This window comes from Camelus ferus, chromosome 9 (assembly GCF_009834535.1).
Source record: "Camelus ferus isolate YT-003-E chromosome 9, BCGSAC_Cfer_1.0, whole genome shotgun sequence".
In the NCBI taxonomy this organism is placed as follows: domain Eukaryota; kingdom Metazoa; phylum Chordata; class Mammalia; order Artiodactyla; family Camelidae; genus Camelus; species Camelus ferus.
The window spans coordinates 27,592,048-27,608,962 of NC_045704.1; the positions used below are offsets into that span (position 1 = coordinate 27,592,048).

The 16,915-nt window shown below is 42.4% G+C and overlaps 1 protein-coding gene across 1 annotated transcript; it reads left to right on the forward strand.

The window, feature by feature from the left end:
• Nucleotides 1–3,498: 3,498 nt before the first annotated feature.
• Nucleotides 3,499–5,806, forward strand: LOC116665730 (trafficking protein particle complex subunit 9-like). The gene is made up of 3 exons (XM_032486241.1): nt 3,499–4,145; nt 4,252–4,495; nt 5,553–5,806. The coding sequence occupies exons 2-3, from the start codon at nt 4,252–4,254 to the stop codon at nt 5,648–5,650; spliced, it is 342 nt and encodes a 113-aa protein (XP_032342132.1). The 5' UTR covers nt 3,499–4,145; the 3' UTR covers nt 5,651–5,806.
• Nucleotides 5,807–16,915: the final 11,109 nt, after the last annotated feature.

Here is a 16,915-nt window from a genome sequence, read left to right on the forward strand (position 1 = left end):
TGTGATGTGATGAGTTCAGAGTAGGGTGGCTGCGAGGTGTTGTAGCAGTGTTCAATTGTTCAAGAGTGTTTTCAGTCCCGTTTTGTGGCTCAGTAGCCGTGTCACTTTGGATGATGCCCTCAAGGAAGTGAAACAGCTTATCTAATCAATTGAAGCAGTGATGTACCCACTTCCCAGGACTGCTGTGGACATCCAGTGAGATAACGTGTGCACAGTGTGCAGTGTGGTCCCCAGCACACAGTCAGCGCTGAGTGAGTGCCAGTGAATACCTGGTAGGACAGGAGTGGGTGGTTGGACTCGGTGATTGAGGAAATCTGAGCCCTGAAGGAGGGGTCCAGGCACTTCTGTGAGTGATGGGCCTGAGTTGGGAGAGGCAGGGAGACCTTGCCTCCTGACCAGGGGCCCTGGGCAGGACGGCTATGGGAGGAGCACCATGAAGTCAGCTCTTTGAAGGTGGAGTTGGAGGTGCCCTTGAGACATCTAAGTGCTGTGTCACGAGCTCACAGAGGAGGACTGGGTCTAGGCTGTGCATTTTCCTATAATTGCAATCCCTGAGGACGCCAAGGTATTGATCACTGAACTTGAAGACATACTTTACAGGACAAGTGAATGTTTAGATCATCTTGTCATCAAGCTCACGTCTCTATTCATCACTCACTTGCTTATTGGGTTACTTACACAGCTCACTTCACCGCCCTCCACTGGGTCCTCAGGCTCCACAGTAAAGAGCTGGTGGCCTCCCTCTTTTCCAGAAGAAGACCATTTAGCTGGTAGCATTTCTATACCTAACCAGACTTAGAATTTTAGTTTGTTCTTTTAATTCAATTTTCTGTTGGCCATCTCCTGACAGGAGAGACGTTTTGCCTCATGCTCATGTTTCAATTAGCTGTTACTGAGAATTGCTGATATGACAGATGTATGTATTCTATTAACTTTGTAGAGTACTACTTATCATTTTTCTGTCTTTGCCCTTTAATTTTGTTTGCCCTTTCAATATTCTATCCTATTTGGGGCCTTACTTTTTTAATTAAAAAAGTCTCTTAGCAGTTAAGAAAACTAAAGAAAAGAAAAAATGCACAAGATACCTAAATTTAGAAAATGTCTGGTGTGTTTTCTGTCTCAGCAATGGAGGGTTCTAGAAACTCGTGAAAACCTTCGTTACACAAGTTCCTTAAAATGCTGATTAAGAAATAAAACCTTCCTTCCTCATTTTTCAAACTGTGCAGCTAATTGTCAAGAAAGTGAGGGGAAATCCTCAGAAGCCAAGACAAACCAGAAAGCAGGGATTCTGGGAGATACGTGAGCCTTAGAAGCCCTCAGGTGCTGGTTGGCTCCTGAACTGAGTTTCAGTTGCCCTGACAGGAGGGCAGGAGTTGAGCCCCAGGCCTCTCACTCTGAGAGTTGGATGGCTGATCCTATGTAAGTCCAAGCACATCCTGAGAAGCCTGCTTTACTAAAGGGTGAATTAGAAAGGAAAAAAAAATTCCTCAAGGCAAGAAATTAAGGAAAGTGAATTTTGTTGGAAGAGGGGAAAAATAGCAAATCCAATGTAAGGATATAGTTTAAAGCTGTTCTGGCATGAGAGTGACCACAAACTCCTGGCAGGAAATCACGGCTCCTCCCGGAATGAGAAGTTGTGTTTTGAATGAATCAGTGGACAGCCATTCTGAAAAAGGTCTCCAGAGTCTTCTGGATGAAGATACTGGACCCAAACACTTCTCTTCCAAGGTCTCATTTAAATAACCAGAAAGGTTTTAAAGGAAAGAAGCCATAATCATAGTTCTTTTTATTGACATTACTATATGCTAGGAATTCAGAGGTGACTATGGAGATGTCTCCTGTTTTATGGACATTAATTTCTGTTTGACATAGTTGGGGAGCTGGGTGGAGGGAGGTGTTAGTCTGTTGTAATTAGCCAGGAGAGGAGATTAAGAAAGCAGTGAAGGGTGGGTGACATTTTTAGCTGAGGACAGTCCTGTTCAGTTGGCTTTTAATTGCAGGCTCGATGAGTTGCCACTGGAGGGAATTGACCTTGCAGAGGATGGACTTAACTCAGGTCTCTTCAGGAAGGACAAGTGAACCTGGAGAAAGACAGTCAAATCTGTGCAGACATTAAAGTCCATGTGAACGTGCTGTATCCTTGAGCCAAATTTAGGACAAGTAGGCAGCACTTCTTGAGTACAGAGGAGTGGTTTTTAAGGTTCTCCAAGAATGAATTCCAGGAAACCAAGACGGCCAGTTGTCAAACTGTGACTTTGCTCTTTGGACGGTGTAACCACCAAATGCATTGGCCTTTTATAGGTTTCCATTTCTCTTTAATAGATGTCAGGTGATGAGGATGTGGGCACAAGCATTTGACACCTTGTCGAGGTGACTTTGGGTACCTGCCTAGAAGCACAGGCACAGCTGCGGCTGCGTCATACATCTTGCCCCTCATCCCGTTCCCCTGCTCCATGATCACGGCAGAGTGGTTCCTTGTTGACCTGTCGTGTCCTATGTGACATTGTAACCCAAAGAAAGACCAGACCATAATAGCTTGGCTTTGTTCTATTCCATCCTTCACTTCGAATTATGATGACTAATAGTGGACCCGGTTATGTTAGCAGATGTTTAACAAGTAGGGCTCTCAGTACAAAACTTGTAATCCCCGCTTTTTGATCTAGAGAAGAAAGTTACATTCTTTCCAAATTGTTTTGATGCACTTATGTGGGAAATTGGTGTAAGTTTGAATATGTATTTCCTCTCTGAATCATCATGGCTAGAGATGAATGTGGGCAGACATGGAATGTGTTTTCTGTATTTGAACAGTATGGTCCCCTAAATTCTCCCCAGCTTTTTAAAGTCATCACTGGAGTGCTACCTCCAGAGTGTCCCAAAGCATCCACCACTGCCTGTTCTTCAGACACTGTGAGTTTCCAAGTTGGAGAAGGCTGCTGGCTGGTGAGGCATTCTCTGGCACATCTCTGGCTGGCTGATGTGGGCTTAGCACCCAAGACTTGGCAGACAGTAACTAACCACGATCACGTCCATTTCTGGGACACTCATGGAGAATTTTAGACCTATGCTAGTGGCATACATTATTTCATTTATTTTTCCCAACAATCAAAATTAGATTTTATCATCTGTATTCATAAGGAAACTGTCAAAGCGAGTGATGTGCAGACTTTGGACTGGAACATGGGTCTTTCTGATTCTTGTCTCTGTTCCCTCCTCAGCCTATCCTTCCAGATGGCCAGGAGACTCTTACTCTGTCTTGAGTTTCCTGCTGATGTTACCACTCTCTTTGTTTCTAGGAGAGGAAAACAAGTCTAAACTTACTTTCCAGTTGGAAATGGAATGGAGAGTTAACATTGAAAGCCAGGAGAGTCTGTCCTGTGATGAAGTGGTCTCTGAGCCACTTCCAGTGGGACCTCATGTCACTGTCTGGGCCCTTGCTCAGCCTGTGCACAGGTGACAGTGCAGATGTGCCGAGCAGTCTTCCCAGAGAGGGCAGTGGGTTGGAAATCAGTTTGGGGATTTGGTTTCATTTCATAGGTTTCTGAGGGTCTTGGCCTGGCACTTCGAGTGGGAGCATTCCCTGTCCCACAGGCTCGTGCTCTGGGCCTGTGCAGACCTGATGTGGCCTCAGCCTGAGGCTCAGGGCCTGTGGTGAAATGGAGCATTTTAGTCCAGGGTCTGTGGAGGCTCTGACAATTCTGGGTCATGGGACATTGTCCAGGATGAAAATAATTCCTCTCCGAGTTTCAGATTTCCTTGCCTGTGAGCCGGGGTAGTAATAGTTTCTGAGATGATTGTAATGATTCAGTAAGGGGCACAGCATGTGCTGGCAGGTAGCTGGTGCTTAAGGAGCAGAAGTCGCAGTCACTCTGTCAGCCTCTCACTGTGTGCTCTGTGCTTTGAGAAGTTGTGTGATTGGTGAAAGTCCCGCCCAAACCCTAGGGTCTAGATTAACTGTTGTTCCTTTACTTTCCTTTCCTTTTGCTCCTTCCCTTCTCTGTGTCTCAGGTGTAGGTAGCAGATTCCTCTGTTTCAAGGAATACGGGCCTTTCTAGTAAAAGGACAGGCTGAACACGGAGAGGTGGGGCCCAGAGGGGGTCTGGAGCGTCTGCACAGCCCTGCTTCACTGCGTTTCTGCATCCGGTCCCGTCAGTGCACGAAGTTAGCCTTCCTCTTCCTTCCTGTGTCATTGCGTCTCTGTTTTACGGGAAAACCATTTTTACATGTCTTTTTTCACTTACATGTTTCGTTCAGATGCTTGTTGCTTTTCTCCCTGTGCTTCAGCTTTCCGAGGAGAGAATTCAGCAGTGCAGCATCCTCTCCGAGCTCTATGAGTTGATCGGTTTCCACTGCAAGTCTGCCTTCTTCAAGAGGGTGGCCCCCATGAAGCGCGCGGCCCCCGGCATACCGGTGCCTGGTGGGAAGACCTGCTACCGACTCCTTCTGCAGACACTTCCTGGCTACAGTCTGTCGCTGGACCTGCAGGACTTCAGCAAAGGTTTTGGAACTAAAACATTGCTTCAGTCCCATTAACCATGTCTGGTTTGGGCCCTGCTGTCCTGTCTCATCAGGGTGAATTGTGATTCGTTTAGAACAGGGCTCAGCAGACTTTTTCTGTCAAGGACTTGGGAGTAAATATTTCAGGGTTTGCAAACTTCCTGCTCTCCGATGCAGCTGCTCAGTTCTGCTGTTCAGACGCCAGAGCAGCCGGACAATCCACACACACACAGAGCTTTATTAACAGCGGTGGCTGGGGCTGGATTGGCTGTATGAACTGCAGTTTGTCCCCACAGCCTCCTCATTATTGACGCCTGCACCAGAGGGTGTATTTGCGACAATGGGTGAACCTACACTGACACGTCATCATCACCCAGAGCCCGTACTTGACACTAGGATTTACACTTGGTGGTGTGCACTCTGGGTTTGGAAAGATGTAAAATGACATGTATCCACCGTCACAGCATCATACGGAGTAGTCTGTCTTAGTGACCCTAAAAATGCTCCATGCTGCACGTCATTCATTTCTCCTTCCCCTCTAGCCTCTGACAGCCACTGATCTTTTAGTCTCTGTGGTTTTGCCTTTCCCAGAACACCAGACAGTTGGAATCAGACAGTTTCAGAACCTTCCCAGATTGGCTTCTTTCACTTAATAATATGCATTTAAGATTCCTCCATGTCTTTCCATGCCTTGATAACTCATTTCATTTTAACACCAAATAATAGTCCATTTTCTGGCTGGACCACAGTTTATTTATCCATTCACCTACTGAAGAACAGCTTAGTTGCTTCTGAGTTCTGGTGATTATGAATAAAGCTGCTATTAACATCTGTATGCAGATTTGTGTGTGGACATAAGTTTCCATTTGTCGAGTAAACACCAAGGAGCACAGTTGCCGGATCATATGGTAGGAGTACGTTTAGTTTTGTAAAAAATTGCCAGACCATCTTCCAAAGTATCTGGGCCATTTTACATTCCCACCAGCAATGCATGAGAATTCCTGTCACTCCACATCCTCACCAGCATTCAGTATTGTCAGTGTTCTGCGTTTTGGCAGTTCTGACAGGTGTGCAGTGGTACCTCGCTGTTTCAGTCTGCATCCCCTTGATGACAGATGCTGTGGAGCATGTTTCCATAGACTTCTTTGGCATCTAGTTTCCTTCTATGATGAGGTGTGTGCTCAGGCATTTTGCTCATTTTTTAATCAGGTTATTCATTCTTCTTGTTGAGTTTAAAGAGATTTTGGTATATTCTGGATATCAGCCCTTTATCAGTGTGTCCCTGCACTTCACCTGCAGCACCGGAGTTGTCCTTTTGATCTCAGTGGAGTGTCAGCTCTTCAAAGAGGTTCCCTGTCTTCCCTCAGCCTAAATACAGAATTTGTATTTTTCACTTTCATTGACTCATTTTGTTCTTTTGAAGTAGCATTTCCCATAATTTGTAAGTACATTAAAAAAAATGGTAATGATTGAACACCACTTCCCCCACCAGGCTGTGTGCCCTGTGAGAGCAGAGACCCTGTCCCCACTCACCATGTCCCATGACAACACATGGCAGATGTCCATGTAAATGTGTGAAACGTGGGGCCAAACCTGATGAGCAGCTATGATGACATGTGTTGGCTACCATTTATTGAATAGACTTTTTCTTGATCTTAATTATTAAATCACATCAATGAAACATGTTTCTTTTGAAAAATAAAACAACAAATCATACCTCCATGTGATCGGTACTTTCTATTTAGCCTTCTGACCCAGGAGGGGATGTTCACCATCATTTTGTGGAGGAAGTTGGGGAGGTAAAGTAGAAGAGTGAGATCAAATAAAGTAAAAATGATAACTATCAGCTGGCTTTATTTTCACTAAGACATAAAAGTTACTTTAAACCCTATCTCAGTTGTTGTTCTGCTGTTTTAAACACTTCTCATAGAATTAAATGGAAGCCCACTAAACCCTGAAAGGGAAATTGTGTTCTCAGGATCTGAAAAGTGTTTATGTCTATTTCTTGAGAAGCACATTTACCCTGCTGGTTACAGAAAGTCGAGGCGGGAACACAGCCATGCGCTGTGTGTGTCTGCCGGCTTCACAGGCTGCTCACAGTCATTTTCATTTTCTTGTGTTGCAGTGTATGAAGGTTTTCCATCAGACCGTTTGCTCAGCCATTTCCTGAATGAGGGATTGAATTTTCCACAGGAAATCTTATGAAAGAGAGTGACAAGGCACATGGGTTTCCCAAAAAGCAATAGTTGATGTAATAAACTGTCACATTGGTGAACATTTTGAATACAAGCAGGTTGAAAATTTTATCACTAGGTCATATGCCACAAATCTGTCTTAAGAAAAAAGGATTCAGATTTTATAGAAGAAGCAGTTTGAATGAAGTTGAAATTATAATTTGTACACTATTTGGTGTTAGAACTTATACTCAGTCTTATCATAATTGCCTGTGGTAGGAACTGGATCATAATTTATTTATTTTAAAAAAAATCCACTAGGTGTTATTTGCCCCATTCTTGATGTGCCAGTGCTGAGGTTAGTTAAGTTGGGCCATTTAGAATTCTAAGCTAGGTTTTCGGGACATTGATTTCAGCCTCTTTATCTTTTTTAAAATCTCTTATTTTGTGTCAGCCTTTGGTCTTTTGACAACTTGGAAACACTGCAGGGATCTGTCTTTCCCTTTATCCCTGCCTTTGTGGGAAAAGATTTCTGTAAGACAGACTACTAGGACATTAAGGATTTTATGTGGGGTAAGTTTGGTCAGCTCTAAGGATTTCAATTAATACGTATTAATACTTGCTATTCAGCTAATGATAGCAAAATTATAAAATAATTTAAGTATACATCAATAAGTATAGTACAATAAGCCCATTACCTAGATTAAGGAATTCACAAACTTTCCATATTTCCTTTATTCAGACCTTTGTTCTTTTCCTTGTCCTTTGTTGAAGTATTTGGCAGCAAATCCCAGAAGACATGTCATTTTACCCTATGTACTCAAGTAGGCATGTCTGAAAAATGAGGGTGTTTTCTTTGATCAGGTTTTTCCATTTGACCCATGTGCTCGTTAAGTACCAGCTGTATCAGGCATCTCACTAGGCATTAGGGATCCTTGGGGCAATGAGACAGTCCTGGCTTCCAAGGAAGTTAAGGGCTGATGGAAGAAACCAACACAGGAGCTTAGGTGCCTCAACTAAGGTCCCTGTGGGATGACAACAATTGGACAAAATTTGTGCAAAATAGAGAGGGATTCACAGAAGGGACTGGTCAGACTTATAGGGCAGGCAGTGAGAGAGGCGGTCAGCAGGGCTACAATAGGAGGAATCATTTGATCAGAATCTGAAATCCTTTCCACTAACCTTCTTACCAAACCCCCAGGGCCCATCACACTCAACCCTGTGCTGTAACTGTTTTTGATTCTTGTTACCACATCCCCTTCAGGAAGGATTTTAAGGTGGAAAATATTTAAAATCAGTAATTGTTGCCAGAAGGGACATAGAACAAGAAACATGGAAACAACACAAATGTCCATCAGCACATGACTGGATAAAGATGAGGTGATACATATCTACAATGGAATACTACTCAGCCATAAACGATGCCATTTGCAGCAACATGGATGGACCTGAAGACTGTCATTCTAAGTGAAGTGGGGTGGAAAGAGAAAGAAAAATGCCATATGACTTCATTTATGAGGAATCTAAAATGAATAGCAATAATAATAAGATCACAAATGAACTAATTATTATTTTGATTTCTTGAATATGTGTAAGAACATCTGACTGTCCTTTGTGATTGGATTACCATATTCTGTTGATTATTCTTTTGTAGTTGGCTTTATTCCTCTGGTAACTATGTAAGTTTAAAAATCTAAAGCTCTAATCTGTTCTTAGAAACTAATTAGTACATATATGTAAACTAAAAAAATGCAGTATACTCTATACATGTATTTAAATGCAATATGTGTATCTGGAGTTGAACTGTAATAATTATACCTAATAATACTGAAAAAGGAAAAATAAAATAATTTATTAAAAAAACTAAACACCCTCTCTTTAAATATTAAAACAGTTCAGTTCTGAGATTCTGTGAAAGACAACATGGAAGTAGGTTTTTAAGTTTTTCTCCTTGTGCTTCAGTGAGCAGCCTGGGCTACAGAGCTTGGCCTGCCACAGGCACCCAGGATCTTACCGGCTTGCTCCTCACTTGTTGGGAGGAAGGATTAGCTGCTTCAGGAGTATTTATGCTCTTAGAAGTTGCTGAAAACCCCACAGAGCTTCTGTTTACATAGAGTGTATCTGTCAATATACCCCATCTTAGAAATTAGAACAGAAAATTTTAAACCCAAGAACTGACAAGCACATGCTGTCCCAGCATGTTTTCAAAGCAGTGCTGCCACGGTGGCTTGTGTTGGTCTAGAAAAACTGCACCGTACACTCAAGAATGAGGGTGAACACACAGATATCATCTCAGCAATGCTATGAAGAGGTGGGACCCAAAGCCCCTAAGACAGTGTTGAAGTCCCCAGATGTCCCAGAACACACAGAGCCATGGGACCAAGAATCCAGTGTCTCGTGGATCATCAGCCGTGGAGACCACGTCCTGGGTCAGGAGAAGCAAAAGTAGGGATAGCAGGCACACAGTCCTATTGACAGCAAAGCTTTAAAAGTGTTGAATTGACTAAAAGTTTGGCAAAGATTTACATTTAGAATACTACATTTCCTCTCCTGGAGACGATAGAAGGATAACACTGATTAATAGAGGATGATTGTAAAGGATTAATTATGATACTGATAACATGAGCTGCTAACACTAACCCTGCACTCAGTGTAGACTAAGACTTTTATGTACACACTTCATTAGGTCTCCACACCCCTGCAAGGTGGCATTAAGCACTCATACAACCATGAAATCAGTGACTATAAAACAGTCACAAGGCTTTCTCTGCAGCATGAGGTAGCAAAACCAGCAAGGATTTTCAATGACAAAATCCAAAATCATATATATTTGGGAAAGAAAGCAAACAAAACACAGAAGGACAATAAAACAAAAGAGCAGATGGAATGGAAACTTTTATTGAAGAAAGCAATGATTGATTCAATTACAACAGGTAATGTCCCTGGTATAATTGAACCATCAATCCAAATTTTTGGAATAGTGAGTTGTGAAATTACTGTCTCATTTAATATTGGAATTCCTAGTTGGACCAATTTGATATACATCACTGGTGTGATGTTATCTATTTAGGTAAATAACAATATTCATATTTTTTAAGGTAACAGGAATCATAACACAGGACTCCAGATTTAGAGAGAGAATTCAAACAACTACTATCATACTCCATCCAGTAAGGACAAGTGTCCCTGCGTCACCAAAACAATGAGAATTTGCACACAGAAAACACATTTCTCCAGTTGTGACAAATACAAGACCGTGAACCATGAATTACGAGAAGAAGCAACTGTTTAAATGCCATGGGCAAAATTTTTTATCATCTTGAAAACATCACTGATGCACTAAGTAAGAAAAAAAATTGTTTTACTAAGCAAATCTAACTGACACAGGGGTTTTCCAAGTGAGAAGGTAATTCCAAAAAGTGCAGTAAAATGAGTTAAGATGATCTGTGCAGTGACGGAGCTGATATTAGACTGACCAGCATCACGATTCCGGCTTTACATCTTGCTCTCTTCTTGTCACCTCTGACACAAGAACTGCATCATATGATTTTTTTCTTTAGGAGAAAAAGAAAGATAAGTAAAATCTAACTAGAAGATGTGGTATGGAAAAGCAGGTAATGAAGTTGTCTAACCTAATAATGCAGCCAGTGTAATGTAGCACTTATTAGGGCACTAGAATTTTTTAAATCATGATTTATTTGATATCCTATTTCTATCCTAAAGGAGACACTTAAAGTTTTCTACTTTATTCAACATACCTTGTGGGGGTTGTGATATACACTGCTATGGCAGTTTTCAGAGATTTAAAATCGCCTCTGTGGTTGTGGTCAGGAAAGGCAAGGCTCCCTCACAGCTGCGATGGAGAAGGAATCCCCAGAGTCAGCCTCCGGGCAGCTTCTGAACCGCATTTACTTGCACTTGGCACAGGACACCATCAGCAAGTGTAACTCTGACAAGGAGATTTCCCCGGGGACCTGGGAGGTGCTCTAACATTGTGAAGCCACTTGTTTCCCAGTTAGGTAAGGCTTGGAAAAATAGTTTATAATAAGTGACTTCCTTTGTATGTGCCTTGTGTCCTGAGAGGTCACTAATTAGCATAGAATATAAAATACCCCATAATATAAGAATTTAGGTACCCCATCTTTCCATCTACCTGTCTATTTGTTTATCATATCTATACTTATGTTACACTTTCTATGATGTTCAATTCCGGACACCAAAAAAGAAAGGTTACAAAATATTTCTTATAAAAAGCGGGGACTGGGTCCTAAGGGTTAAAAACCACTACTGCTAACAATAAAAAGCCAGATAATATTTTTAACCTCAATTGCATCAGACCTTCCCGAATTCCTCCCTTAAGTTCACTGTTAAAACAATAATGGAATCTCTGTCCTTCCAAGACTCGGGCCTGATCGCCACCCATCCAGATATCTTTCTGTGGGTCCCTACTTGTCCTCGAGGCCCCCAAACACAACTTACGGGTTGAAATTTCTTCAGTGTTCCTACTGTAGGGGAAACCTGGAAGTCCCAGGCACTGTCCAGGAGTCACACCTACCTGCAAAAATCAAAGTCATGTGACTGAAACGGGACAACCCAGGTTGTGTGGTAGGGCTGAAAGCTTACCAAAAACAGGTTTGGGGGCCTTACCCAAGCCCTCCAGCTCCTAACATGAAGAAGGACAGGGAGGCCAAATTAACCACGAGACTGTGTGGCTTAATTACCCCATGAATAAAGGATTTGTGCCAGTGCCACCTTTAGACAGGGAACCCCAGAACCCAGACTTGGAAGCACCCTGTCCCCTACCCTCTGAACAAATATTCTCTCAAGACACATAGTGAGAGATGGGAGCCCCGGTGAGCTCTGGAATAAGATGCGACCTGAAAGACTGCTGGTAACAAATGGTGTGGCAGCTCGGGCAGCCCCCAGGGACCACCAGCCATTCTGGTACCACTGATGCCCACACTTCCATCCAAAACAGTTTCTTCAGGACACTTATGCACATATAACCATCACACAAAAATGATTGCTTAGACATATTTTAAGAGAAATAACATTATGAGAATGCCAAATTCATGACAATGTCAGAGTCAAGACCCCAGAGTATTTACTGGATGAGATCTCACGTGTGCCCCGCAGTGAGCTTTAAACCCTTAGGACACAGTCATGGAACAGTAGGCATTTTCTTTCTTTCCTCCAAGTTGGCTTTACTGGAGAACTCCGTAGACACAGGAAGACTCTGGATCCCACCTCTACTACTTACACAAAGGGCTCACCATGTGGAGTGGGATCAGCGCTGGTGTGGCCAGCTCCAATGTGAGCACACCCGTGTCCAGCTCCTCGAGGAGCAGAGCTCCCCCTACAGGAGCAGAGACCTCCAGGAGCAGAGCTCCCCCCAAGGGCACTGCAGTGCCTGTAAGAATCAAGTGTCTGATGAGTGAGCCTGGGGCGGGCAAGACAGGAAGCAAGCACCGCTCCCTCAAGCTCTGCAGGTGATCTCTGTGTCATCTTGAATAAATACAGTCAGCAATTAAAGATGTTTGACAAGAGGGTAAAAGGTAAGGCCTCCCCAAATCTCCTCGCATTCCTTTAGTGGGAGACCTGGTAGAACACATGGCGACAAGAGATGCTGGCTTTTACATGCACAAGTTGGCCTCAGGGCTACAGGGGAGGCCACTGGTGCATGCCTCTGCCCCACCTTCCTGCCCTTCGTCCCTGCAGACCTCACAGGGGCCGCTGACTCGTTTCTCTGACTTTCTCTCCTTGGTTGTGCTGCACTTCCAGCTTTTAAGAGCTCACTAAAAGTCCTCACCTGGAAAATCTTTAACAATGAACCCAAGTCAAATGAAATCAACCAAGGAGACACACTGCCTTCATTCATTACTTTATATTTTAGGAATGAAATTCTTGAAGACGACTCCCTGACCTGAAGGGGTAGGATGGAGGAGAAAAGAAAACAAGACAAGCATTTTTGGGCCCATAAAAATTGAGAGGTAACCAGATGGTGTCTAGTCTTCATTGCACCTCTCTGCCTGCCCCAATTTCACATGCCCCTCCCACTGAACTCATCAGAACTCGACTGAAGGAGACGGCTGTGCAAATTTATTGGAAACCAAATAAATCACTACGGAAACAGTCTCCCAAACCCAGCGAGAACACTGTAAGCTGACCAGTGCCAGGATCTGAATACGTGCAGATCAAAATTCCGACCCCCTCCCTGGTAGGTGTACTTACAGTGGGGGTGTCGCCGTGCAGTTTGTCTGCATCCAACATATAAAAATGAAAGGGACTCCAGTTTTCAACATCACAGTCCCTCTGAAACAACTGGTGGTCAATTAGCGTTTGTCACCAGCAAAACTCGATTTTCTCCCCTGCACGTGGAGGTGAACACACAGAAGAGACTGATGATCCCCGCTGCGAGTGTAGCTAAGTGTGTCTAAGCAAGCTGGCTCCATCAGCATCCTGATGATCAGGGGAGTGTGTGAGCCGCGGGGCTCTGCAGACTAATGGCCAGGCAAGGAGGGCGCTTTCTTACATTGGGGAGAAAAAGGCTGGAGCAGCACTCGCTGGAAATAAATTCTAATTAAACCTTCAGGTGCGGTTCCTGCAGCAGAACCCACGCCAATAGATGAGGCTCCCTCCGTGCTGTCCAGTCATGTGAACCAGGCTCATTAATATACCTGTGTGTTTGGTTTAGCAAGTGAATCATGTCTGTTTTCTGGAAATTACATGAGGGTGGAAAACCTTCCAAACATGTTCATTTATTTGCTGTGGACTTTGTTTAATCCTCTTAAGAGCATTTAGAATGACAAACTTCTTAAATTAGGATCTTTGCCCAAGACACCTTTCCAGGCACATGCGCTGAAACCTAGGACAACCCAGAAGCAAAATCAAAACCGTTTCAGCTGCACAGCACCGCAGAATGTGTCCAGTTTGAGAATCAAGGATTTTTTCTCCACACAGTTTTGCTCCTCTGCCCAAATTAATCAGCCTCTGCTGCTCTTGTATAATGTGTATCTTATGACTCATCTTCTCTGCCTGTAAAATGGAAATGAGAAATACTTCTACCCAATAAAATGTCAAAGAACTAACCCACAAAATTATATATATTAAAAAAAAAAGCCAGGGCTTTATGCTGTCCAGGGATATGAATCATCTACTTAATGTATCAATTGTTACTAGAATAAACTTTTCAAAATGTAACCCCTCCTCAGAAAACTTCAACTACTATTCAATAAAAATATCACAGAAAATTTCTGAAAAGAATTTAAAGGAAAATCATTTTTAACTGAATCATATTCTAGGCACACTGATTAAATTCTCTTTAGAGAACTCCGACTTTTTTTTTTAAATGAATGACCTATAAAAATACACCAAATATTAATCAGTAAATCTTCATTCCTTATTTTTAATATTCTTAAGGTATGCTAGTTTTCTTAAATCAAATGAGGAAGTATTCTCAAGCCAATGGACAACAGAATTACCTAAGAAGACATTATAAGGCAGCAATTTGCCAAGCATTCTGCCTGAGAGTCACTCGTACCATCTCATTTTGACCTGACCGCTTGTAGGTGAGCTCCATCAGCCCATTTAACACATGAAGAAACTGAGGCTATGGGTGGTCATGTTTTCAGTACTTGGTGGAGCCAGGATCCAAACCCGGATCTTTGTCTATACAGCCTGTGCCTTTACCAGATCACACTACATTTCTCACTCTTCAAATGCACTCAGTCCCCAAGGTAACACACCTTCCTTGCATTTCTAAGAGTTTTAGGAAGTACTGAACTACAAGGATTAATCAGACATTTGTGTGGGCTAATTTTTTATTTTCTGATTTTCCTGAATCAGTTCAGGCTGAATTCATACTACTTACGAGGAGAAGTCCTGAGGCAGAGGAGAGAGGGTAAGATAACCCAGACATAAACAATTTCAAGAGATCCAATTCATCAAGGAAGCAAAGTATTAAATAAACCACTTCAGTAACACACTTGTCAATAAACCTTGGTGTCTCTGTCTCAGCCTGAAGGAGGGTAAGCCCTCCAGCCCATCTGCCTTCCTGCCACTTACCCTGGATGATCTTTGTTCCCTCACCTGTGACACGTGTGTTCTCCTGGGAATCTTTGTAGAGATTAAATGATAAAGCTATATGAAAAGGGGCTACTTCATTGCCAGACAGTAGGCACTAAACGAATAATAAACTTATTTTGTTTCATGAAAATGGGAGGCAAGTCTCCCAATTAAACATTCCTGATAGAATCCCAACAAGCACTTTAATTTATCTGCCAGAAATTGTAAAATAGCATTTCTTTTTTAAAGGTGGTAACCATTCTCCCTACTTTTTACCAATCCTGGCTGTTATCCTGAAAATCCATTCCCAGAACTTGGCATCCAACTCCCATATTTAAATCCTTTAAGTTTGAAATTATGATGAAGCTTGGGAACATAAAGATTCACACCATAATTCACAGAATAAACAAAGACCACAGGAACAGGGCCACCTCCAGATCCCATGTGCTCAGGACAGGCTCCAAACTTCACAAAATCAGATGCATGCTGTTTAAACAGAAAGAAAATTGAATGTGATCAAGGAGGCTGACATAGAGCACTGGCCAGCTCACGAGATGACTCCTTCACCCCCTCGTCTGACCTAAGTAATCTAACTCAGTTATCCGTTGTTCTCTAACTAAAACTAAAACAGGGGTAGAGTTGGAAAGTAACATTTTTCCTACAATATATACATATTGTCAACTAAAAATTGGCACTTGTCATCTGCCTCTGATTTGATTAAGTCATGAGCCACTGCAGCTGCTGACCTTCAACACCCTTTGAAAGTAGTTCAGGGTGGAGATCAGGAATGGGGCACTCTGTGCTCTGGGAAAATGGGCAGAAAAGCCTTCAGATAGTTAGACATTTTCAGGAAATTTTATGAGCCCAAATTCTTGCATCCCCTCCTATCTAGAAAAGCACTAAATCATTAACAGAGACACCTGCTCCTCGACAAGCAGCAGCCTCTGCCTAAACGTGTACTGGACCGCATGTTCCCCTCCACTGAAATCTCATATAATGCTGAGCTCCCCCTCCTCTTCAGAGCAGTTCCTCCGAGCTCTCTGAGATGCTGTCTCCTGGGCTCTGGTCCTCATTTTGCCCCAGATAAACCTTAACCCACAACTCTCACATTGTGTGGATTATCAGCAGTGCCACAAAAATTAAGCTTACATACTGGAACTCATAGTAAACATTCATTATCAAACATTTCTTGACTTAAATTCCTTTTTAAAATTAAATAATCATTCCATTTCTTAAATATAACATCTTTAAATATAAATTAACAGATATTTGTGAATATTAGGAAAATATATTCTAGAAAAAATTTTAGCTAATTAAAAAGAAAGCTATTGTGTGGAGTGTTAGAGTTTCAAAAGTGGAAGAGAATAGTATTGTATCTCAAATTCTTGTTTTAAATGCAGAGATCCTGAGGCCTCAAAAGACATATCAATTTTCCTGATTTTATACACTGTCCTTTAACAGAAAACCTAGAACTAAGTTCCTGGTCCTTGAGAAATCAAGACTTGCTCTGCTGGTGCAGTGCTGAAACTGATGAAAATGGGTGGTGAGAAAGAACCAGAATGTGGGGGCCCAGTAAGGCAGCGGAAGAAAAGTAGGGTCTCACATGGTCGTAGGTGAGAAATAAGCTCCCACAGTGCTAGTGTGATGGGCATCCCTCAAGGGCTTGAAAACTACTATTTAGCACACCTGCCACCGAAACGCCCATGAGCTGTTTAACTAGAAGTCTGACCAGGAGGCTTTGTCAGTGACACAACGAGCTATTTTCACATTAACTCTACAACTACAAGAAGAGAAAGAATAGAAAGCTGATATTAATTATTCAAAATTTACACCAAGAACCAAGGAATTTCCAGGAGAAATAGAAAGACTTGTTGGAAGTTTCATTATGTGAACTTACTGCCAATTCAGTTGTCTTAAAAGTTGTGCTATAAAATATAAAGTCCTTTATTGTTCCAACTCACATTTTAAAGAAATAATGTTCCTTAAGGGTGTTTCTGGAATTTTCTTCTATTTCCTAACACCAAATCTCAGACCTTTAAAGAAATGGGGGGTTGGCATTTCGTCCACTGTTCTCTAGGCAATTTGTAGTTCCTTCAAAGAACAAGGAGGGATTACACAGAAAAGCATTTGAGCATCAGGCTGCTTACATTTCTTCCAGAAGTCTTGGAAAATAATGTGAAAAT

What these genes read in the sequence shown, in the direction of transcription:
- LOC116665730 (XM_032486241.1), top strand. Translation starts at nt 4,252, where the DNA reads ATGCTTGTTGCTTTTCTCCCTGTGCTTCAGCTTTCCGAGGAGAGAATT. An exon ending in CCTGCAGGACTTCAGCAAAG is followed by an intron (nt 4,496 to 5,552) that starts GTTTTGGAACTA and finishes GCGTTTTGGCAG; the next exon opens with TTCTGACAGGTGTGCAGTGG.